Genomic DNA, 25,235 nt, shown 5'->3' on the forward strand with positions numbered 1-25,235 from the left:
ACAAAAGAGGACATTCTGCTCATCTTGGATATTGAAACCCCAAAACAAAAGAGGACATTCTGCTCATCTTGGATATCGAAACCCTAAACAAAAGAGGACATTCTGCTCATCTTGGATATTGAAACCCCAAAACAAAAGAGGACATTCTGCTCATCTTGGATATCGAAACCCTAAACAAAAGAGGACATTCTGCTCATCTTGGATATTGAAACCCCAAAACAAAAGAGGACATTCTGCTCATCTTGGATATCGAAACCCTTGGATATCGAAACCCTGTCTTAATTAAGGCCCAGAATCCATCAGGGCCCCTGGAATCTCCCACGTCTGAAGCTTTCCTTCATCAGGGAGACTTTCTGGCCTCTGTGACTATCATTTATACATACCTACATGCTCCTATTTCTTCAGCACATCAATAACTCCTTCACTTTGCTGTGGATCCCCAGTACCTCCAGTTTGCTGCCCTGCCATTCGACCTATCTTCTATATCGCAGTGTGGATCCTTGTGCTAGTCTTACTGTGCTCCCATGGAATCCCCATTGTTATATATCTGGATGACTTCTCATTGATTAAACAGTTGGCACAGGTTCTGGGGGACAATGTAGCCTGGACTGTCCAGACCTTGCAGGAATTCGGGTGGGTCCTGAACCTTCAGAATTTAGTGCTGGAACCTACTCATCACTTGGAATATCTTGGTCATAGCCAGGGCTTGAAAAATTTGGCGGTGTCTCACCAGTCAGTCAAAAATTTCACCAGTCAGCATGACCGGACTATAGCCTTGCAATATATGTTAAAAAAATTAGCCTAGACACAACTCACGCAAGGGTTTTTCTGCCCCAGAAGAAACTTTAAACTCTGTGCTCCAAGGCTCAGACTCCTGAGTCTAAGTCACCACACTTTTTGCTTCTTCATGAGAGTTCTGGGTCTGATTGTAGCCTCCTTCGAGGCAGTCCCATTTGCCCAGTTCCACTGCAGACCCCTACAACACAACATCCTGTCATCATGGGAAAAGTCCACCCAGTCCTTGGACAGACTGATTTGCCTGCCTCTGACGACCCTGGCCTGGTAGCTCAGGAATCCGACTATGAAGTCTGAAAGTCCTATCTTTCAAGAGATCATCACATCGGATGCCAGCCTGTCATGCTGGGGAGAAGTCCTGCGCACTTTGTTGGTGCAGGGGACTTGGATGTCAGAGGAATCTTATCTCCTAATAGACATTCTGGAACTACGGGGAATCTGGATGTCTCTACAATGCTTAACTAGAGGACAGTGCCACAGGAGTGGTGTACATCAATCACAACGGAGGATCTTAAAGTGACACTAAGAGTTCATTCTTAAAAATTAATTAAAGTACCTTAACTATTACATAAAATGTAACATATTTGTGTATCACTCAGCTGTAGATCCTGAAATCATCTCTGAATTTGTGCTGACACTGTCCTGCCTTCTGGAGGGTGGCTACATTTGTTCCCCATGGTCCCTGTGTGTGTTATAAAGTAGCCACCACTCCAAGCTCACTCCCATGATGAATTACAATCTCACATTTGGTTTACTAATTTGTATTGGATATATAGTCTACGGGAGCGAGCTTGGAGCGGTGGCTACTTTATAACACACACAGAGACCATGGGGAACTCTTTAAAGGGCTTAAAGTGACCCTATGCTTTGACGGATGCTGGGCAAAACAGCAGATTTATTTAACTTTCCTCAGCCTCCCCAGCCACACTTACCTTTCCTTAACTCCCCCACCACTCTGTTCACCTGCATTAAGCCAATAGGGGAAGCCCTATAAAGGGTTGAGTGAGGGCTATTTCCACCCCTCCTCCCCCATCCTGAATGTGATAGCCTGGGGCAAATCACCAAGCACCAGCCTTGTCATGTAGAAGAAAGAGAAGGAAATCACGCGGTCCCCTATACCTGAAAAAATTGTGTATTATTTATCCCTCATGGCTGATTGGAGTGGTAGGGAGTGAAGAAATATTGTGTATGTGCTGCTGGGGAATATACCATTTAAAATGAACCTGTAGCTTTGCCTTGCATAAGCAAGCACAGGTTGACTTTAAGAACTGTTCATATAGTCTACAGCGTAATAGGTAAGCTAATAGGCTAATTGGATTCTACCTAAAAAATAATGCCATTAGGGAGTGAGCATCTGTTTTTTTTTATAATTGCTCAAGTGAGGTTAGATTGTAAACTCCAACAGAGCAGCTGGAGCAGAAGTAAATGGTTTTGTGCAATCTACAAAAAGCTTTGGAATATTTTGGAGCTTGCAAACTAGTATAGAAAGTAAATCTTTTAGACCACACAAAAATGTTTATATATATAGGAAACCTATTATGTATGAAGCATGAAGTTTGTGTACTCCTTCTGAATATGCTAGCGGCCAACTGGCTTCTATATATTATTTAATCATTCAAATAAGGAGTTCTGATTGTCTCTGACTTTTTTTAGCTGTACACGTTTTCCAGATCCATGACTTATAAAGTAGCAAGAGGGTTGGCAGAACAGCCATGGAACTGTTATGTAGGCGGTCTGAAATGGCATCCCTTTATATTTTAGTAATGAATGCTTAACTTTAAGCAAGTGAAGTTTTGAGAAGTTTCAAGATTTTCTTGTTTTTGCATCACCAAGGCTTTTAAACCCCACTATCCTTCTTCATGATCTGTCCTAAAACTATAAAAGTCACTTGTGCATTCACATTTATGATTTATTGCTGTTCTGTGAGAGGTTACATCATAATTAGTGATATGTCCTTGCTGCTAAACTCCCTAAGACATTAAAGAAGCATTCAGGATCAGACAATACAGCAATTATATAGACTACTTTTTTCAATTGCCTAGCACTTCTAAACTCCGGACCGTGCCCCCAAATGAGGGACAGTTGGAGGAGTTGTTAGTGGGTATCCATTTTACTTGTAAATATTTATTCCTCTATTTATCACGTAACCATCATTCCACCTGCCCATATTCTTGTCCAACCGTACATCATGCCTTGTTTTCAAGTTGTATTTTTCCTGAACTTAAATACTTTCTGTGGGTGTAGCCGACACACGTCTCCGACGTGGGAAGGAGGTGATGCCGTGCAGAAGAAGCAAGCGGTCCTCTGTTCTCTTCTGCATCTCCTGGACACATATAAGGACTCTCTGCAGGAAGAGGAGCGCACTTTCCAGCTAATCAAGGTAGGAGCCAACTGCAAGAAAAAGTAACCTTCACAAGTGCCCAAGGGCGACCTATCAATTTTCAAGAGGCAGGCAGTTAACACTGCTGTGAATTACTACAGGTCAAAGGTCATAGTGTGGTACTCTGTGTAAGGCCAAAAGGTCACTTCAAACTTTATTTGAGGTTAGAAGGCCACATATTACTGAGGTTAATGGCCCAAAGGTCACGCCTTCACATCCTTAATATAAAAAGGCACATACTCAGCCAATGTTATACAAAGTGTGGCAGGTGAAGATCACTCACTGCTGTGCGAAAGGATAGGGATAGCTGCACAATGTACTATTATACAAATTTTTTGTAATTAAATTTCAAATGAAACAAACAGAATATTATATTAAAAAAATTCTAAATTATTATTTTTTTAAATTATATATTTTTAAAAAGTTTTTAACATAGTATAGCATCTAGGTCTTTATGTATATAAGACATGCCAAAAGAAATGCACACTTGCGACCTGTATACGAGAGCCATTTTATTATGTAAACCGAGAATTTCTTAAATACGCCATTATTCCCAGATCTCGTACCCAAGAGATAACAGTGGTAGTTCAGCCTGCAAGAACGGTGTCCCATTGTTCTTTGGAACGTGAAGGGTGTGCATAAAATCTGCCAAGGCCTCCATTAATTACTGTGCTCCCTGCAGGATTTCTATGTCTTGGTGATGCGGGATGCTCCAAACCTTCCACAGCTCGAGGGGAATGTCATCAGGCTGCATCGACTGGTGGAGACAGCTGAACTCAGGTAGAAAAATACATAACAAAGATTGACATGTTCTGTCCCCACAGTATCACATTCCAGAGTGCTAATGTTGTACTGGAGAAGCAAAGAACTCCAGGCAAATGGGGGGAAAAAAACCTTAATTTTGTCTCCTGGGGAAAAAATACTGAATTTAATTTTTGAACTGTGCTATGTTTAACTACCTATTATAACCCTATATATCTTGCATTCCTATTTATATGTACAGACCAGTTACAATTTAAGATTTGCACGTTCTGGCTTCCAAAGGAGGTGAAGGCAGCAGAACTGGGGTGGCTGACACTAATTCCTTTAGTGCCCCATCAGCAGGCCTGCCAGTGTCACTTTTCATGCATTGGGAATGGGTGGTGAGGAAGTTAGAGGTAAAGTCTACCTTCCTCTTTGAGCTTTTGAAATCCTAACCACATGGTGTCAACCCTGCCTACTTAATCTCTGATGGATTATAAAGGACACCGTCTTCTCATCTACACCCACCGCTCCATCTCCATAACCCCTCCTTGTGCATGAAGAGTTATAAGCTCACACGATTTCTGGCAGAATCAACATGCACTTTTTCCATTGATTGAACAGATAGAAGAACAGATGCAAGAAACACTTTGAATGGTTAGCAGACCAAAAGGGAGCAAATCAGAGAAGTTAATTCTTAGGATTTATATGCCCCTTCATTTAGGTTTAGGGAATCAAGACTTACAGGGTTATTTACAAAAGGGTGAAGAGTTTGGAGAAGGCAGGAGAAGTGAACAATCTAGGACAACATAGCTGAACTGGAAACATTCTCCAATTCAGCTCACTTTCCAGTTCAGCTATGTTGTCCTAGGTTGTTCTCCAAACTCTTTACCCTTTTGTGAATAACCCTGTTAGTCTTCTGGGTAAACCATCTACACAGCAGAGGGAACATTTACAGAACCAAGGACAGATTGCACAGGAAGCACATTTATTTTATAAGATGGCAGTGATCATTATGATTGTGTGGTATTTGAAGGTGATACTCAGACTTCCACTTTTAAAATTCACGCTTGTTTGTGTTTCAGAGGTCCCAGACCTTTTTCAATTTGTGATTCCCATTTAAAAATACCTGATTGATTATGAGAAAGGAGCTTGTAGACAATATTTCTGTTTCTCAACTGATGAGATTTGGTTAATTCATGTTTATGGGATATATACATTGGTAGGGTATAGGCCACAGCATTACTGATCAGCTGTGGAGACATACCAAAAGTGGCCTAGAGCCGCAGTTGTCGCCCAAGCCACTGGTTGGGGATCACAGCTCTAAGGCCTCCTAAATTAGTCCAGTACAGCCTTCATCACTCCTGTTATGATTTAGAACATCTAGTAATCGTGCCATTTACAGATTGGAGCAGACGTTGTGCAGGCAACATATACCACCTGCCTGCATGAGAGGAGCTTTATGTTTTAGCCCTATTGGATAACATAGAGATTTGAATCCGGCTCAGCACTTTCTGTCTGCATTTTGGGTGCAAAATGTTATGCATACCCCTCTCTAATAGATTTAGTATCTGATCAATGCATTGTACAAGACGTGCACCAAAATCTTGTGGCAGCTGCCAGACGGTTGGAATGAGCACAGGTATTTCAACTATGCACCAGAACAGTCCTCTTCTGTCGGCACCATACTGTTCTTTTATGTACCAGACTTTGCTGTCCGCTACCCATAGTAAGTATAGATATTTCCATAAGTATATGCTCCACACTTTAGCAAACACTGTACTGTAGAGAATATAGAAATGTGGGTGCTCATTTTTTGCAGCTTGAGCCTTATCCTAACATGTCATACTCTCCATGCAGGCTTACAGATGGCAGTGCGGCTCCCTGCTCCAAACAGGTCAAGCCCTTATTCCGCCATTTTCGACGGATCGACTCCTGCCTGCAGCCGCGGGTGGCATTCAGGGGTTCTGATGAAAGTACGTTTTTGTCTGTAGAGGTTTGACTTAATAGATATGTTACTTTGTGTTTTTACTGATTGGGGTACTTTGTTAGTATATCTTAACGAAGATTAAACCTCGATGTCTGTGGAGATCTTTATCCAGGTCATGATGTTGCTGGTATTAGTCACATTTACATTGACTTGTTAAAGTGACACTAAACTCAGGAGTTAAATCTTAAAAATGTATTCAAGTACCTCAACTGTTAACAAAAATGTATCTTATTTGTGTATCACTCGGCTGGAGATCCTCAAATCATCTCTGAATTGGTGCTGACACTGTCCTTCCTTCTGGAGGGTGGCTACTTTTGCTCCCCATGGTTCCTGTGTGTGTTATAAAGTAGCCACAGCTCTAAGCTCACTCTTATGATAGACTATAATTTCATGCTAATTTATATTGAGATTGTAGTCTATCACGGTAGCAAGCTTGGAGTGGTGGCTACTATACAGCACACACAGGGACCATGGGGATCAAAAGTAGCCACCCTCCAGAAGGATGGACAGTGTCAGCACCAATTCAGAGATGATTTGAGGATCTAAAGCCGAGTGATACATAAATAAGATACATTTCTGTTAATAGTTAAGGTACATGAATGCAATTTTAAGACTTACCTCCTGAGTTTAGCTTCACTTAAAAAACATTGTTTAAGATGTATCATTTTCTTCATGTTTAATATGCAGTCTTCTTGATCAAAATGTCCCTATTGCCCACAGCAGCCAATTTGTTTTTTATTTTAGCTTATGTCATAGTAGACAATGAATGGAATGTGAGTAATTGATCTGAGAATCACAGAATGCTCACTAGTGATTATTTGTGTAGTGATGCAGTGCTAGAATTCTGGGTTTGAATCCCATTAGGGGCGATGTTTGCAGTTTGTACATTCTCCCCATGTCTGTGCAGGCTTCTGGTGCTCCAGATTTGTTCTGCTGTTCCAAACCATACTGGCAAATTGATTGTCCTCCAGACATCAGTAGCTCTAGTTTCTGTGTCTCTGTATGAGTAGCTATAGACAATCTAAGTTTCTGTTAACAGAAATGATGGTAGTATGCAGTTTAAAATGGAATGTCAGGCAATTATTAAAAAAAAAAAACCTTTAATACCATGATGTTGTCATTAAAAAGATAATCACATGTGTATACAGGTAATATGAATACCTCAAATTGTCATTACATTACCTTCCAGCAATTCCCTGGACAGTAATACTCAGACTTAGGAGGGAAGGTCATCTGTCATGACTCTGATGCCTTGTAGTGCTGTCATTCTAACATAGAACATGCTTCTAGGAGACGAAAGCTCAAGGATGACATCATCAATGTGCCTCTGCTTTTTCAATGCTCAATCAGCAGACAAAGAAAGCAGAGTTTCAGCAGCCATTTGTTCTTTAGTTAGCAATCCAAGGGGCTTGTACCATTACCATGATTTTTAGCGGGAAGGAAGCTGGACTGTGCACAGAAGGAGCTTGCAAATGTGAAATAGGATATATATACAGTTACAGTATATATCTATATATATATATAGATATCTATATTTGTATATACTGTATATACAGTATATTTGGAAGGTCCTGAGATTATGCTTTAAGCCTAGAGAGTTGCTTAAATATGTATCGAGACCCTAAATTCTGTGTTTGGACCTTTTTCGATTTATAATGATCATTTTTTTAGCAGTCTATCCTGACAATGTCATTATTATTTTTATTTTGTCAGTCTTCTGCAGGGTCTATATGCCTGACCATTCATATGTTACCATCCGAAGTCGCCTGTCTGCATCAGTCTCTGACATTCTCAGCTCTGTCTCCGAAAAGCTCCAATACTCAGAGGAGCAAGGACAGAGGGAGGAACCTTTAATATTAGTGGCCGTTACCAGCGCTGGAGGTGAGTGTGCCTTATCATTCTTTGAATTTATCTAAGTAGACGCATGTAGGCAGATCAAGCAAAGCTGGTCATAAATTACTTGAATTTAAGCCGATTCCTCCTGAATCGGACAAAATTTTACTGTGGGTGGTGCTGTCAACACCTCCCTACTTCACAAGCGTCAATTGCAAAATTAACAGAGAGGGATGGAAAATTGTTGGTCGAACAGTGGCTACATCCAGCCAGATGCAGTCACTGTCCAGGTATTCAGACAGCTATGGGTGCCTCCTGTCAGAAAAGAATAGCTGGCATTGGTAATTAGCTGTTTAGCATGGATGGGGGAATAGATTGATTTCACTCATTCAGCCGGCAGCTCAGATGAAATATAAAGAACTGATTAGTGTTTCTTGGCAACAAGATTTTGAAGTTTGTAGATATCAGCACAGGAGGGGTCGATTTTGGCACCCACAATTCCAGCACTTGCACTTAAAATAAATGGTCTTTTAGGGATGTGTGTACTGCCATCCATTTGTTCATCAATGTTTTCACCCAAGATAGGCCCAGTTTTTAATAAAAATTTGCCCCATCGGAATCTCGTGGCAAATATATTTAACTCTTGGGTGAAAGTTGTATAAATCTTGGCTGAAAATATTAATAATAGAGTTGAATGAACAATATGGATAGTAGTACAGAGAAGCTTGTAGTAAAGCTGGCTATATATATTATATATTGTATTCATATACTATTATACTTTACTATATTAATTTTATCAAGAACCGGCTGAAATTTGCACAGTCGGTGATGCTATTGGCACACTTTTGGCCGGCATCCCTCGATCGGCTGATAGAAGAAGCTGGTTGGAAAATCTTCAAACGAACAGAGCCGGCAGTCAATTAGCTCTATTTGGCCGGCTGCCGCTGTCAGAATACAATGAAGACAGTGGGAGATTCCTCGATCATGCTTGTAAGTGTTAATGGAGAAATCTGTTTTATTTTCTTTGTTCAGCTCGCAGGTTGAACAAAGAAAATATTACAGTATATGACCACCTTAAGGCAGCGGGATCCCTGACACAATAAATAAAAGTGTCCAATATGTACGCGAAATAAAAGTTATATAAATGGTTATATGTTATATAAAAGTTATATTTTAGGAACTTCATTTGTGTTGTATTGCTGAGACTGATATGTCATTACCTCTTTCCTTACATTTGGTAATCCTGATGTGGCCCAGTTCTCAAAGACATTATCTGTGCTAAGGAATAGGTCATGAGGTTGCTGAAGATGTGGAGTATTGTGTGGCGTATGACAACATTAGTCGAGGCCAAGCTAAAGTGTTGTCTTGTTATCACAGTGCTTACTACTTCTTCTGTAGGACTTGCTTAGAAATGATGCATGTGTTCAAGCTCCTTATGAGTGTCATCAGCAGGCCAGCATCTTAATGAGATGCCAATAAAGCCCAGACCACTAAGGAGATACCAGCTTATAATGAGCACACCAAAGATGGCACCAGTGATCACAGAAGATTGAGTGGGAAGGGAGAAAAAAATCCTTTTTAAGGAACTCCACTGTCAGGGCTGTTTGAGTTACATTCACTTTGCAATCATCTCAGTGTATTCTGAATTGGAAAGCTGGTACGGCTTGCTGCATGCAGGGTTTGTATGACTGTATGTGCTTGTGAAGTTAGAAGTCACCATGCTTCATGTTATACTTCATGCGTAAAAGCTGTGTTGCCTGTAGCAATCAGTGGCATTCCAGTGGATAGCATATATACACACTGACATTTATTTTGCTGCTACCAAATACATAAAAAAACATCATGACTGCATCTTCCATGTAGCTACAGTATCACATGCTTCAGTAGCTTCATATGCTATGCATTGATGTTGCTAATAGCCATGGCACACAGCGAGTTGTAGCTGCTGAGATAAGCTTTGTAGTCTGCTCCTGCAGCAACCTCGTAGCAAGCTACAAATCACTAAAGGAAAAAGCAGAGATTTATAGCTGCTACAAATCTCTGCAGCAAAGTTTCTAATGTGACATGCCCCTAACACATTTCTATTGTATTGATTAATGTACATGGTGACGAACTAGAAACACAGAGCGTGAGCACGCTAAGATTAAGCAAAAGGGACCCAATATGCAGAGGATTCATTAAGGGTATTTTGTACAATTTGGGCCTGGAAAGACAAGAGTAAAGGACACGTTAATGATCATATGTCCAGTCATTTACAAACAGGAGCCTGGGGGTACACTGAAGAGAAAATGGCAGTAAAATAGGTTCCATCATTGGTGTCGGGAGAGTAAATTATGTCCCATCAGTGGGATAAAATTAGAACCATTGTTGGTATCTGTAGGCTGCAATTTGTCCCATTGTTGGTGTCATGGGGAGTAACGTATGTCCCATCTTTGATATCAGTGGGATCAAATAAGCCCTATCATTGGTGTCTGTAGGTTAAAATAAATCCCATTGTTGGTCTTAGTGGGATAAAAAAAGGGTCCATCATTAGCGTCAGGGGGATAAAACAATCCACATGGTTGGTCTGGTAGTGCTCTGTTTGCATTGGTGATTAGTAGTTACTTACCAGATCATACGCTTTTACACTGCTGTTCGGCCTCTCTCCTTCAATCAGAACTATGCTGTTACTGTAGGTTTGGAGATCATTACGCCCAACAGTACCAGCATAATTGCAGTGCTAGGTGCTGGAACACAGGAGCGTTCCAGCACTTGGCACCTGCTGCCACTCTGCACAGTGTTCTGGATCCTGTGGGACGTGTCCATTGTGCTACGCTACAGTGTCCTAAATCCCAGCATTGTCCCGCAGAATCTGGGACACAATTATCAACTATGAGTTGTATATTTCATGAACATGCAGAATGCTGTAAGTCTTTCCTGCATACATGGTCATTAAGGTTCCTGCTAGCATGCTCAATAAAGTTCCTGCAAACATGGTTATTAGGGTCTATTGTGACAGCAAAGTATGAAATGATTGCTTTGTTCTATGGGGTATTGGCATTGTTGTCATCTTTCATTAGCTGTCTTCTATGCAATGCACGATGGAAATCCTGCAGTTCACACTACAACGTATGTGTGGTATGCGTGGTATGGCATTACTACTATACATGACGATGAGGACACCACTATGGAAAGCATGACTTAGACATTACACTTGAAAACAAATGCTGACACACATGTATCTCAGCGCAGCCTGGATGTGTGACTCATCTTACAGAACTGGGAGACCTGGTTGGGAGACCTCAATGTTAATAAGTACTATAATTTACTGCCTGCAACTAAATATTGTAAATGCAATAAAATCAATTTTAAAAACACAACAAATGACCCGAAAAAAAAATTAAGGGGTTGATTTATTAGTTGTAAAGCCGTTTGCTTGTGCAGGCTTGAACACGAAAGAGGAAAATGAATTGCTTGCTTTTTGCAGCATACTGATCCTGGTATCCGCTGTTGCTCACAATTCTGGCCCATTAAATGTTAAATGTCTTCCTACAGAGACTTAGAAACGATCTCAGGAATAGGATTGGGGGTGGGTGACTATTTCTGGAGCAGCTCTGTCAGTACTAGTGAGAATGTGTTACAGCTTGAGCACGTGACTGGATGTATGTGTGTGGAGTGATAGGAGGGGGGGATGCGGAGCTGTCATAGCGTGAGCGTACATGTGTGGAAAGCAGTACAGCCTGGATCCGTGGATCTGTGTGTGTGTGCTTGGCTCTGGAGAGGGGGGCAGTAGTCATAGTGCCTTTGTATCTGAGAGGCATACTGTCACTGGTTGTGAATGTCAGTGTGTCAGGGAGATGTAAATTGGCTGGCAGCGCTTGTCTCTGTCTATTCGGAGAAAGACAGCATTTGCACCTTCTTAAAGGTTCAGTTCATCCAAAGCATTTCAGCTTTGGATCGATTCTTGTTTCTCCCATTTGTCAAAGACTCAGGTGGCAAGGCCTCCCAGGTCCACCTACCTTGGTAATTATACGGGTTCAATTCAATTTGTTGCATTTTTAAAATGTATTTTGCATTATGAAGAATACAGCAGAAAGAGTGAGACTGTGATGAGAGCTGGAAATTCCATTAAGGAGACCTTGGAGGTATATCTGAAACAGAAAATGACCCTGTTTACTGTTATTTATATTGAAACAAGGAGGGATTTTTGTCTGGATGAATACACTATGCTGGGCTGGCAATATCAGTTACTCTACCTTTTAGTTTTTTTTTTTATATAAGCATCAAATAGTACAACCACATCCTCTGTGCTTTCAAGAGACCTCAAGAGACGACTCACCAAGAGAGGGCACATCATAGCCCTCTCCCTCTCTGGTAAAGTCTAATTATTCTCTGTACAGGCCCAGCTCCTCCAATCCTCCTCTCCCCTCACTACATAAACTTTAATAAAAGGGAGAAAATAATACTTTAGAGCAAGGGTAGGCAACTTTTGTACGCCCTCTGAGAGTCATGCCTGTGGCTGTCAGAATTTTGCAATGCCTCATGGAACTTGCACACATCCACTACTCAGAGCTACACCACTACTTCACAGCATCCTTTCATCACTCAAAGGGAGCATTGTGTGCCCACCACTGGAGCACACCTTCACTCCATCACACACAGTCCAGGAAAGTTGGGCCGCACACCATTGACATCTGTCCATGACTAAGCCCGTGAGGGTGGAAACCGTCAGAGAGGCGGGACTTTGTGGCACATGTACAGCCTGAATAAAGTTAGTTGTATTCAGTGACATCATTGGTTCTTTCTTCACTTCTATCTTGAACTCATGGGACTTGTAGTTCCACAACAACTAGAATGCTGAGGTTGACTACCCCAAGATGGTGGAACCCAGTAGCAGTCTCAGGTCTTTTCGATGTCTGCACAAGGAAGACTTTTACAGGTAAATAACATGCATAACACATGGTAAAGGCACATATGTTATGGGAAGATTGTTGTTGAAGCGAATTGTCAGGTGATATGGTCACTTTATCAGGGGACTGTTCCATATTGGGTTTACAGCTTTATGCTTCTGCAGAATTGTCAAAGCTGTGTCAATTTGCAGGGAAACTTATTAATATATGCAGGGACACATAATAATATATGCAATTAAATAAAGTATATCATTATTTTTATGGGCTGGCAATATGAGCTGTAGTGTATACTGCCTCAAAATTCCTGATATGTGAAGCTGTGATAGAACTTTAAAGCAAACCTATGAAAGGTAAGAAAACTCTAATTTGTCACTTACTAGGAACAACCTGCACCTCTACACCGTGTAGTGTCCTGAGACCCCCAAAACCCCAGGGTGCTTTGAAATACAGTTACACTCAAAGCTTCCAAGTCATTGGTGCTGGTCCCATCCCCTGAAGGTGCCTACCATTGACAATAGGTATTACTTTACATATTTCCCGCAACCCAGGTGTACTTCATAGCATTCCAAAATGTGGCCTCTCAAGAAGTATTCATATCATATGGTTGATCATGTTTCTTGAAAGGCCACTTTGACATGCCTTTACCTGCTATTTCAGCTAGATGAATCTGGCCTAAATTTCCTTGCTATGGACAAGGTTCCTAATCTACAACTAGGTTTTTGAATTACAGTTTGTGAGTTAGAGTAAGGCTGTAACATTGACAGTTATGGTTGCTTAAAAGACCATTAACCTTTCAGTGAAAATATCACTTTACAGGTTTTATTCAGCAAAGTGATGGAAAGAGTAGTGGTGATGAGAGTATTGCCACTACCTATAGCAACCAATCAGAAATTGTCTATAAAAATAAACTTAATGGTTGAATCATAAACTATCTTGTATATATTTCTCACAAACTCAAATGGCAACATATCCAGACCAGAATTCTAAGCTCTGTCCAACGGTAGCAGCAACTACAAGTCTATTGGGGGCACCCTCTTCTGATGGGTCTTCTATAATCAAATTGTTGGGGAATCAAATTGCAGGAGAAGGACACTTTATTGCTGATATCAGTCGAGGAAGGATCTAGTATGGGAAATCAGCTTCACTGGAGTCCCTGAGAGATACAAGATGCATGAGCGTGATTTAATCAATTGGTGCCCACCCAAAATCAGTTGTGCTGAGCTAATGATATTTTTACATATTCAAGGGTTAACAATATGATCACCTTTTGTACTCAAACCAGCTTGTAATTTATGTTCAGTAGCACGTTCAATGTGAGGGTAAAATCTTAGGATAGGGTGAGATTTTGCAGCAGCCTGTGTCAGAATTTACGGTCTTGATTAAAGAGAACTTATTTGCAGGGAGCTAAATTCACATAGCTAGTAGGTAAGAAAGGGTCCCCAGGGAATCTTGTTAGGAGCCAGAGAAGCTAATCAATCTTGTTAGCATGCTGATGGCTTGGCCTCCTCTGTGTTAGTCTGTAAGTGGTGTGTCAGCACTCCCATCATTCTACAACAATGGTGAGCTCTAACAGTGAAGGCACCTAGCAGGGGTGCAGTACTATATTGACAGAGCTGCCTAGTGAGGGAACATTCTGTATTTTCAAAAGTGCACCTGTCATGTAGTAGCAAACACCATGGGAACAAGTGCCAAATGAATAGCAGGCATTTTCTGCACCTTACTATAAACATCTTTATAATTTGCTCACATAACTGTAAAAGGTACAAACCACTGCATTATACATTGCTCACCTGTGCGTACCTGCGCTTTGCCCATGTAAGGAATTTAGTTTTTCACCTTTGGTGCATATAAATTAGAATAGGAGGCAACAAATGCATTTAGTATATCCTTAGTAGATGTCAGAACTCAGTGGGAAAGAGTATGGATATAGAGATGAATCTATATTCCAGCTCACTAAAGCAGCGTTTCTCATCCTTTTTTCAGTCATGGCACCCTTTAAAAGTATGCAACATGTCGAGGCACCCCAGTCTAAAATGTAAAATATTTAAGTGTAGAAATGTAAAAAACAACATGTGGCCCCAAAATCTATACCAGACCCTTGTTCTAAATAGGGGCCTGATATGGATTTTAAGTGGGAACCCCATGCAAAAATAGGGTCCCTTCCCTTCACATCAAGAGACCCTGCTTTTCACATCAGAGGCCCTCCCTCTCACAGTAGGAGCCCTCTTTTGACATCATCAGCCCCTCTTTCATATCACAGTCCCCGCTGTCATATTTGAGTTCCCTCTTCTCATCAGGAGCCCCCTTCACATCAGAGTCTTGAGCCCCTTCACATAAGAGCGCTCAGTCCCACCTTCACATCAGAGTCCTACCATCACTTATCGATCGGTCCCATAATAATAATGGAAGACTTTAATGCTGTCCCAGACTGTAAGACAGACCCGTATGATAGAGCTTGGGGAGACAGGGTCAGTCCGGCCCGACCCAGGTTTCCAGCATTGGATTAATAGATTTGAACTTATTGACCTATGGGATGGAGGCATCCAGGGGTAAATACATTTTCATGTCATTCAGACTCTCATGGAAGACTCCCACTTTCACTTATTTAGTTTTGCATTTGGGACTCTTATTGCTAGAAGTATCCCATTTGATATTCTGAAACCTACAACATGTAGCATGGAACAATATATAATTCTTAAATTGTCTGTATGAGAGTTACGTTTTACTATCCCACCTCAGAATTACTCTACTGCAGATATATCCTCCATAAAAGGTGGGGGTACAAAATTGGAGTAGTCCAGTTTCAGTTAGAACATGATGGAGATCTTGAAGAAGATCGTGGGATAAAGGGAGGTGCTGCATCCCTTGGTGTTCCATGGGAAAGGATCCCAAAAAAGAAAGATGCGAGGAGAGAAGGTAGAAAAACAGGGCCAGTTCTCTTCCTGGGGTTGCTGCTCTGTGGAAGCCCCTTGCCATCTAGTCAGTCAGAAGCAGAGTTATGAAGAAACGTAGTTTTGTTAGCCTGTATCCACAGTTTTGCCAGAAACAGCATGATGTAGGTTATTCTTTTCTGGAGGAGTCACCTTTTATCCTCCAAAAAGGAGGCTCTCTGCCTCTGCTCAGCAAAGGAAGAGTCTTCAAAAGCTGAAACACAATTACCATTATAGCTGAGATGACCCGTCAGTCTTGCTGCATGAAGGATTGAAACCTTTTATCTGAAAGTAAAGATTTTAGCAGGGGTGCTACATGAGGAGCGCAGCACACTTTTTCTATAATGAAGTTTGGAGAAAAATCCAAATTTAAACAGTGGTTTTAAGCCAATTTTTAAGAAACGTTTTAGGGGTATTACTTTGGGAGCGCTGTGAAAAGCCGAAAAAGCCGAGATTTTCTCCAATGACAGTTTACAGGTGGAGAGTTCCCTTTTAAGCATTTGAGTATCATATAAATATTGGCTGTACTGTGTCCTCCACTGTATTTATTCCCCCCTCCATCTCAGTAGCCCTCTTCCTTTGAGTGTGTAAATCCTATTTGATAAATTGATATGTACCCCTTCAATTTGCGAGGCTAGGGTAGACCACAGTCTTTCATGGAATCTATAATGTGAGCCAGGATAGGCTCCACCTGGTCCCCTGCAATCTCTGTACCCGGGATCTCTTGCTACATGTCAGGATCTGTGATAGGAGTGTGGAGGATCTGCACCTTGCTCTTGGTGAGGCAGGAGAGAAGGACGCTGTGCTATCATGCAAAAGGGCAGAGCACAGGTTGCTCAGCCGCCATCTTGTACCTCATGCTGGAAAGGTGCCAACCTGTCTGCCACTCATTGTGAATTACTCTGGTTGATTCTCACCATCTTTCAGCATTGCTCAAAGGGTGTGGTTGTTGCTTGATAGCGTGCATCCATGTTGGTGCCAGGCCACTCCTCCTGGTAATTTCTCTTTAGTAGCTCTGTAATTGGCAAGAGGGCCTCCCTAATTACACGTGAGTGACAGCCTGGAGTTTGTAATATTTTCTATACTCAGATTTTACTCTCTTTCCTCAGAAAAGGTTCTCCTGAAGCCGGATGACGGTTGCATCTTTACGACCTTGGGCATTAACAGTCACTTGTTTGCATGTAACCGGGATGAGCTGTGCTCTTTGGTAAGAAGCCGTCTTTTTTTTCTGATATACAGTACTTTTTTATTCTTGTACAAATCTCTTAAAATAACTTTAAATGAACCTAATCTGGCCTAAAAACCGCTTAAAGTAGCAGTGGTGTTTTAGTGCAGACAACTTTTAAGCCCAGCTCCGCTAAATTGTTTTTTAACTGCCCCCTTGAGCTATAAAATAGCAGCTCAAACTGCAGTACTCACCTTTAATCCTGCACTGTTTACCTGAATACTTCTTCTTTATCCCAAGACATCCTCAGGCTTCTGGGTCAAATGATGCCCAGAGTTACTGAGGAAAGACTGTGAGTGCAGTGGGTCATGGCCTCACAGTGTGTTAAGACAGAGAGTGGTGCTGATGTCATCACGGAGTCTAGAGTTAGGCTTTAAGTCTTCAAAGGTTCCCTATGTCCACATAGAGCATGGCCTTTATGTACAGACTGATCATTGATCTGTGGGCTGCGGGCTGCTACTAACAGTCAGTCTGCACACTGTCACACAGGTCCCTGAGAACTTCTAGTAGATATAGAAGAATTTTCAGCATTCATTTTTTGATCATCTCCAAAAACGAGTATGACGGAAATGGATGCTGTTTAATTGATTGGACAAGGGATAGACAGGAAGGGGCCTCTGATACAGCCCTTTAAAAGCTACAAAAACATCATACAGTCCGTATAGTATAAAGGCCACAATGTTAGACCCATTAAAGGAAAACAAAATTATAAGTCCTAAATGGCAGCCATTAAGAAAGTGATTTTTAATGATCGTGCCAGTGCCAAAATTCCCTAATCAAAACCAGTCCACTATGTCTGTGCTCGGGGTGTAACACCGTCAAATCTAATAGCTGTGTGCCTTATATGTGAGCTTGAGGCCCTTGATATATGTCAGGAGACAGCCATAAAAGTCTGAGTAGTACATCTGGAATCAAATATATAAAAGTAATGGCTTACTTGATTGCACCCACAAATGAAAGCGTGTCTAACCATAAACCCAGCCGCAGTCATACAGCCGCTGGATTGAGAAATTGCAACACTCAAAAAAGGCTGTGTGCAATATTGTCTGTAGACATCTCAGGCTGTAATAATATGATCCATATGTAATGTATCTAATAAAACAGATGTTTCTTCCTTAATTACTGCCATTCAAGACCTATGACTTTGTTTTCCTTCTATTGATCTAACATCATGGCATTTATAATATAAAGACTCTATTATGTTATTCACTTTTGTGGCAGAGCCCCGTTATAATTGTTACCTTTCATATAGGGTTATTATTAATTTATAGGCTGGTTACCAGCTGCATACATTTGTAACCTAATGCTGTTATTTACACTTTACCAAGGCTTAACGGGCAATTCCCTCTTTGTCCCCTATGTACATGTTTAATCGATAGCAGCAAAAGCATTGCATATTCTAGTAACTGTTCTTGTAGAACACCCTTCTGTTGGCAGCATATAAATACAAACATATCATTCTCTCTTAGGTTCCCTTGCCAGAAGAGGTTCAGCTGCCTCCTGAGGATTCTCATATTCATCGAATAGAGGCAGAAGATCTGGCCAACCACCTGAGTGCTTTTCATTGGGAACTCTTCAGCTGTGTGCATGAGGTGAGTCAGGCAGAACTAGACACTATTTAGAATTGATTAAATGATGCTGGCAGGCGGTTGTATTTGCATCATTCTTTTTAAGCCATTTTACACCTGCTGGTTGGAACACGTATTTTTAAAAACACCCAGACACCAAGAAGCTTGGAAGAAGCAAGAAGTTGCAAATATAAACTCTTAAGCTGGCCATACACCTTAGAACCATTGCACGACTCTCGTTGTGCGATGGTTGTAAGGTCATTACAATTTCATACGACCTGCCCATCTTGGACAGGCAGATCGTACTTGCGATCATCGCAAGCCCTCCCCGCTGAGGGGAGGGCTTGCCGATGATTGCAATGCTGAGCGGGCATTGTGCGCTTGCACACACCGGCCCGTGCGGCTTTCGTCTTCCGAGCACGCTACCAACCCGCCGAACATCGTACGATTTTCGGTGGGTTTTACAGCATGCTAGGAAGACAAAAGTCGCACGACCTTACAGTAGATGCTGTCGCACGCTACCCATACACCTGCCGATTATGGTACGATCGCTGGATCACCCGTGATTATCGTACGATAATCGGCAGGTGTATGCTCACCTTAAGTCCTGTCTTTTCTTTTAATTGTGCTCCGACAGCTCTCATTATAAGCCCAGGCCAAAACTTGGTTTATTTTCATTTAGCCATCTGCAGTGCACATGCAGACTGAAATCCATTATTTCTGCAAAACAGGCTTGAGAAAAACAAAGGAGGAATCAAAAATCCCGCTAGATGTGAATCCTGCTGTCCAAAATTGGCTGCCTGGGGGTCACGTGTGATGTTAGATTGGGTCGGGTTTATCATGGAGGGAATACCATACCACTGCAGCTCCCGTTCTGTTATTGATTAGGGCAGGGCATAAAATAAGTTTTTATTTAAATGCCACAAACCTCCCACCTCATCTTTTCTTCACTCTCCCACCACTCTTTTGCCCATCAGAGGTATTAGTACTTGGTACTTGGAGGTTATCCAACATGTTGATCAAGTGACAGGTAGGTCAGCATGAATAAATCGGGCTACGAATCAGGCTGTAACCACATGACAACGACACAGGTCATATATTACTGCTCACAATGACAGATAGCTGAATGCTCACTGCTCCAATTTTCTAAGAAACATGACCCTGTTTCTTGCCATATGGCAGCCACTGACTCCATATGGCAGTCTTTCCCTAGGTAACTTGGTGGTTTCTCTTTTTTTAGCAGGGCAGTCTCTCTCTCTGTAACTTGGCAGTCTGGCCTCAGATGTCAGAAGTCTCTGTAACATGGCAGATATCATAGTGAGCTTTGGGTAAGACTCTATTTTTGAACTCTATGAGTTGGGTTGCAGATGCTATTGGCAGGATTGCAAGTGAATCCTAAATCCAAAAGTGGGTCAAAATTTGGGTGCATCTACAGAAATAAATCCATCCATTTCTCCGTCCTGAAATTCCTGCAGTGAACTTTCCTTACTGCTCTTACTTCCTATTTAGCTTTAGATTCCAGTCTGAATAACCTTAGGTGGGATTCTCTGAGGTCCAGGCAGGCAAAAACAGCATGAAGAGATCGAAGAATGAAGGTCATGGTGTTGCTGTTTAACAATTCATAAATATATAACATAGAGCATACATCAGGGGTTGGCAAACTCTGGCCCTCCAGCTGTGGTGCAATTACAAATCCCATGAGGCTTTGCATGACTCTGACAGCCACAGGCATGACTTCCAGAGGCAGAGGGCTGATTGAATTTGTAGTTCACTACAGCTGGAGTTTCCCTGCTCCTTGCATACATTCTATGAGCAGCAAGGAATCATGATAGAGAGCTTCAACCAATAAAACAGGTAACAGAGAGGTAAATATCTGAGATAGGAAGAGGTAGGCTTGGACCCAGCTGAGGTTACACAGAGGACAGGGCCCTGGGCAGATGGGAAATCAGGTAAGATCACGCGTACGAAATAGGGAGAGGCCCAGCTAATAACTTGGTGTGAGAAGAGAGAAAAGAAACAGCTTGTGGTAAATATAGTCTCGTGATAAGACAAGTCTCTGATTTGCTCGGGAACAGCCTTTTACCCTGACAAACACCATGCTCAGAGAGTAACACGTTACTGGCCTATTTTTAGAGTGGGGATGTGTCAGACAAAGCACAGTATGTGGGATCTATAGATTTCCAGCACAATACCTAATGAACACTGAACTAGAGTGACTAACTAGGGGTTTAGTCGCAGGCGTCATTGTGTCACAGCTAAGGGGTAATCAGCGAATTGAAAGGCAAGGTGAGTCACACCCCTGTGTTTCAAGATAAGTGGCCCTCTGTGGTTTCATGGCACGCAGCAGTCCCAGCTCTACAAGGATTGGTTCTGTTGTTTGGGTCCTAAAAGGGAGAGGCTTGTCACAAGTAGGAGTTGTATGTCTGGATAGGATCAGATTAGGCTCAAAGGTGATCTGGTGGATTGGACTGGGAGTAATGGGTCCTACTGGAAGGGATGGAAGCCAATAAATGCTGCTAGATATCTATGAAAGGAAGAAGGAAAAAAAACATTTAGAGATCACCTTGCTGCTTACTGGCGACAGTGTCAGGTCCGTTGGGCGGACTTCAGGTACCTATAGTCATCGAATTGCAATAGGAAATTTGTGATCTGACTGCCAAATAGCTTTATAAATAAAATAAGATCTTTTCATAAATATGCATGCTCAGATGGACCACATGTTCATATTTATGCCTTTGGAAGAGGGAGGTGGGAGACTTATATGGCAGGGGGGAATATTGAGCCTGGCCAATCAATTCATCTCTTCATAAATATTGACCAAGAGCTGTCCAGGGATCAGATATACGGTACAGTTGTTTTCCTGATCCAGCCCTGAGAAAACCATGCTATGCCTGAAGGCACCTTTACAATATGGCAGCATGTTGTGCACCAAATGAGACTTTTTCATATGTGAAGGAAACCTGTTTTGAGAGACGTATTTAGGCTGCCTTTGCTGACCTACCTCTGAAAATGCTATTACCCTTGCTGTCTCTTGCTTTACTGCTTTGTAAGTCACTGACCTGGAACAAACATGCAGCAAGAGAAGTCAGGGCTCCTCATCTGCATGCTTGGCAGTGACTCGGAAAACACTAAAGCCAGAGGAGCAGCATGGCAGCCAGGCAATTAACATTTTCAGATAGAAGTCAGCAATGGTAGTCTACATATGTCTTTCAGCACAGGCTTTCTTTAGGGTGCCTGCACACCAGTGCGTTGCAGTAACACACGTTTAACATTGCTCCAACAAGCTGCAATGGAGCATGCATACATTGGTGCATTGCAGCAGCATTCATTTTGAATGGCACCTCAGCACAAAATCAGATTGCACCTCAGCGCACTACAACACAAACTGTGATGGCTCCAACAAGCTGCATTGGAGCATGCATACATTGGTGCATTGCAGAAGCTTTCGTTTTGAATGGCACCTCAACGCACTACAACACAAAATGTGTGTGGCAGTGCACTGGAAAAAAATGCAGCCTATCTAAATGTTTCATGCATTGAGGTGCGTTACAGTCCTTTATTTTCAAATGAAGTTTCAGTGCAGTACATTGAAATGTGAATAAGCCCTTGAGGCGGTCAACCTGTTGTTAAAAAAGCAAACATGTTTTTAGTTCCATATTAAAGAGTACCTGTCTGTACACAGAATAAAGGTGATAAGTGAAGGCATACTATTTGATACTGTATATCTACTTATGAGTTGGCCACGAGTAGCTAACAGGTATTCTTTAGAGTTGGACTGCAATGCAATGTACAGCATACTTGGCTATTTTAAGAAATAACTTGTTTCAGCCGTTGTCTAGAGCTTCAGTCTCTTGGTATTCGCAGAAATAAATGTGCCCAAAGCAGCGTTCAGCCAAGATATCTCATTACGTGTAAAGTCTTGCATAAATCTCACATAAGCCCTTATGAATTGACAAACAGAGTTGCTGATTGATATAATCATGTTACCAAAGACCTTTAACACATATTGATAGCATCGTGCAATTTGGATTATTACAGCAAATTTCCCACCACCATTAAAAGGAATGTCAAGTATTTGCATATATTGTATTTGTTCCTGACTTAAAAAAAATGAAATGATGACAAAAATAATTTAGGTCCATCAAGTCAGATAGATATTTCATATTGTAGGTGAGAAAACTCCAGGCAAACAGCTAAACGCACAGCTGGAATTCATGTTTGCTGTTTTACTTGCCATTAGATTTGTAATTCTGTACATACGATCTTGTGATTTACGCACATTCTCCACACTGCCCACTGCACACACCAAGTTCCTTAAGCAGGCCAGAGATGACGCCATGGGTGGCCCTTCAAGCAACATCCAGCTCAACAGAAGTCGATTCAAAAATTGACTGAGCCGGTGGTAATTTATTGGCAGAACCGTGACTGCACCCTATCAGATGCATTTACTGTTTGGCACTGTAACCGCATTCAGGCATCTACGAGAGCAGCAGCAGTTGAATAATTGAGTGGCTGGCAGTGGCGATTCCTCCATCCATGCGATTTAGTGTAGACTGGGGAATCTACTGGCCAGCCTCCCTATTAGACAGTGATTCAGCATTTTCACCCTTTTCAGTAAGCAGGGAGCTGGCCCAACAATGTTAAACCAAAAAGTAAGCACAGTGACCTTGCTAACTAGCTGGGCATTGTGTATCAAAAGAGGGACTGATCAAAATGGCAATCAACTTTGGCAGATAAAACCATTTATGTATATGTGTCAGGAGTGCCAATGGTTTGGCAGAAGAACGAAGTGGAACTCACTGGCAGGAAATGGCCTGAAGCGTCCGAAGGCAGAGGTACAAAAGGGTTAATCCAAAGAGAAGTCAAGTCCAATCCGAGTCGAGGCAGGCAGCAAAAGTTCAGGGGCGAAAGGCAGTCCAAGGTCGGCAACAGGAGGTCCAGAGAAAGGGGGTCAGGAAACAAAGCAAGGCACATGTACAGGGAGCTAGGAAATCACACCACAGGATGAGATAACTCAGCAACAAGCCAGAGCTCTGGCCAGTTTTTTATAGCCAGGGGGTGTAAGTCCAACCCCCTGTCACCGAGGCAACCAGGAGGCTTCTCTCCACGAGAGCCAATGGCAGGCAAGAGGTGGTATGGGTGTGTACGTGAACCTGCCTGGTCTTTATCAGGGTAGCATGCACACGGAAGTCCATTCATTCTGGCACTGGGCTATGCTGAAAACACACACTCTTCTACAATAAAGGGCCTGCTCCAAGTTAAGTTCGTTTTTAAGTAGCAGAAATGAGGACAGCATTACACCAGGAGCAGGCATGGGTTATACGTCTATGTGGCTCTCCATGGCCTGGAGGAAGAAGGGTATGGATTGAAGTGTCAGCTGCTGTGTGCATGCACCTGTTCTCTACTGTAACAATCCAATATTCATAGACACAAGCTGCTGTGAGGGTGCCGCATGGTCGTTTCATCAAGTCATCTTGGGTGCTGCAGGATTCTGCAGCTCCCAGCGCAAGGATTCTAGCAAAACACCAAAATTATGGCAAACCTCTCCTAATTTTTCAGTCGACCGTTGCCCATTTATATTTAAATGACAACTGTGCCTTTGTGTTAAACATCAATATTGTACTGAGTCTAGCTCATACAGTACACTATATTGTGTGTTGGGGTGCCTGCCTTTACACACGCTGTAAACATCCCTGTTATTCATTGTAACACAATCAGTAAACACCAGCTCTGCCTTTGCACACACAATACACTATCCGGGGGGGGGTTGCCACTATGAATACTAACAAATAAGGGGTGGGGGGCAGAGGCAGTAATTTCCCTGAGGATATGAATTGGGAAAGCTAGCAAAAAATGTAAGTTTCTGTGTTCATCTACAGCATCTGCATATGCCTGCTTCATGTTCACTCAGTGTTTATTGCTGGCATTTGTTTGTTTTTTTAAATATCTCTTCAGAGGTGGAAATGGGCTTTAAACCTCATTTGCCACATAGATGCCAAATCAAACACTGCAATAGGTCTGCTTGTAAGTTGGAGGCATCTTTTAAGGACTTTATTCCACTACATAGCTTGGTGTCATCTGCAAACACAGAAGTTACATAGTTACATAGTATTTGAGGTTGAATAAAGACATTAGTCCATCAAGTCCAACCTATTAGGATCTCATTATTAAAAAGTTGTCTTTTTAATCACAAACTCTATATCATGTACACCATTATCTGTTCGATAAGTAAAAAAAAAAGATATCAATTGTTCCAGCCACAAATCTTGTGAGATGATAACATCCCGTTCTCTGCCTATGCTGACTCTTTTATTAATCAGCATTGTTCCCAGCTCTCTCTACAAATTACAGAATACCTTCCCCTATATTATGGAGAGGAGGAGATGGAGAGTTGTTCTGTAGTCCTAACACACTTCTTGTCCAAGGGTGACAATGCTGCTCCTCTATATATAACTATACAGTAGTGAGTGAGTGTTGTGGTCCTAGAAGAGGATTTGTGTCACTAGCAGGTACCCCAGATAATAATAAAGGGAGAAAAGCTTAAAGTAATGCGGCCACCACGTCTAAGGACTAACTTTGACTTAAAGGAGAACTATGGGTTTAAGGCTTTTCCCCATAGTTCTCCTTAGGATAACGGGAGGACACAAACTAGCATCCTCCCTTCACCCTAGGCTCAGTATACCGCGAGCTGTAGCTTGCGGTATACTGAGATGCCGCAGTATACCGCGAGCTGCTGCTCGCGGTATACTGAGACGCTGAAGCGGATCCCGACAATTGTGCCGGGATCCGCCCAGCTGCGTGACTGACAGCGGGCTCTGCCTATCTAGAGGCAGAGCCAGCTTTACCCGCCTCCTCCCCCGTCCGTTCCGCCAGTCAGCGCTGGC

At 42.1% G+C, this 25,235-nt stretch overlaps 1 protein-coding gene across 1 annotated transcript in view; it reads left to right on the plus strand.

Moving 5' to 3' along the window:
* Positions 1–25,235, plus strand: part of RAPGEFL1 (Rap guanine nucleotide exchange factor like 1) — a 68,035-nt gene that overhangs the window by 22,420 nt on the left and 20,380 nt on the right. Inside the window, exons 3-8 of the mRNA XM_018566432.1 lie at positions 3,025–3,175; positions 3,858–3,955; positions 5,777–5,892; positions 7,620–7,787; positions 16,668–16,765; positions 18,253–18,375. Of these exons, the coding sequence (XP_018421934.1) occupies positions 3,025–3,175; positions 3,858–3,955; positions 5,777–5,892; positions 7,620–7,787; positions 16,668–16,765; positions 18,253–18,375 (754 nt within the window). The remainder of the gene's footprint in view (positions 1–3,024; positions 3,176–3,857; positions 3,956–5,776; positions 5,893–7,619; positions 7,788–16,667; positions 16,766–18,252; positions 18,376–25,235) is intronic.

Source organism: Nanorana parkeri, unplaced genomic scaffold, assembly GCF_000935625.1.
Source record: "Nanorana parkeri isolate BGI_ZX_2015 unplaced genomic scaffold, ASM93562v1 scaffold948, whole genome shotgun sequence".
NCBI lineage: Eukaryota > Metazoa > Chordata > Amphibia > Anura > Dicroglossidae > Nanorana > Nanorana parkeri.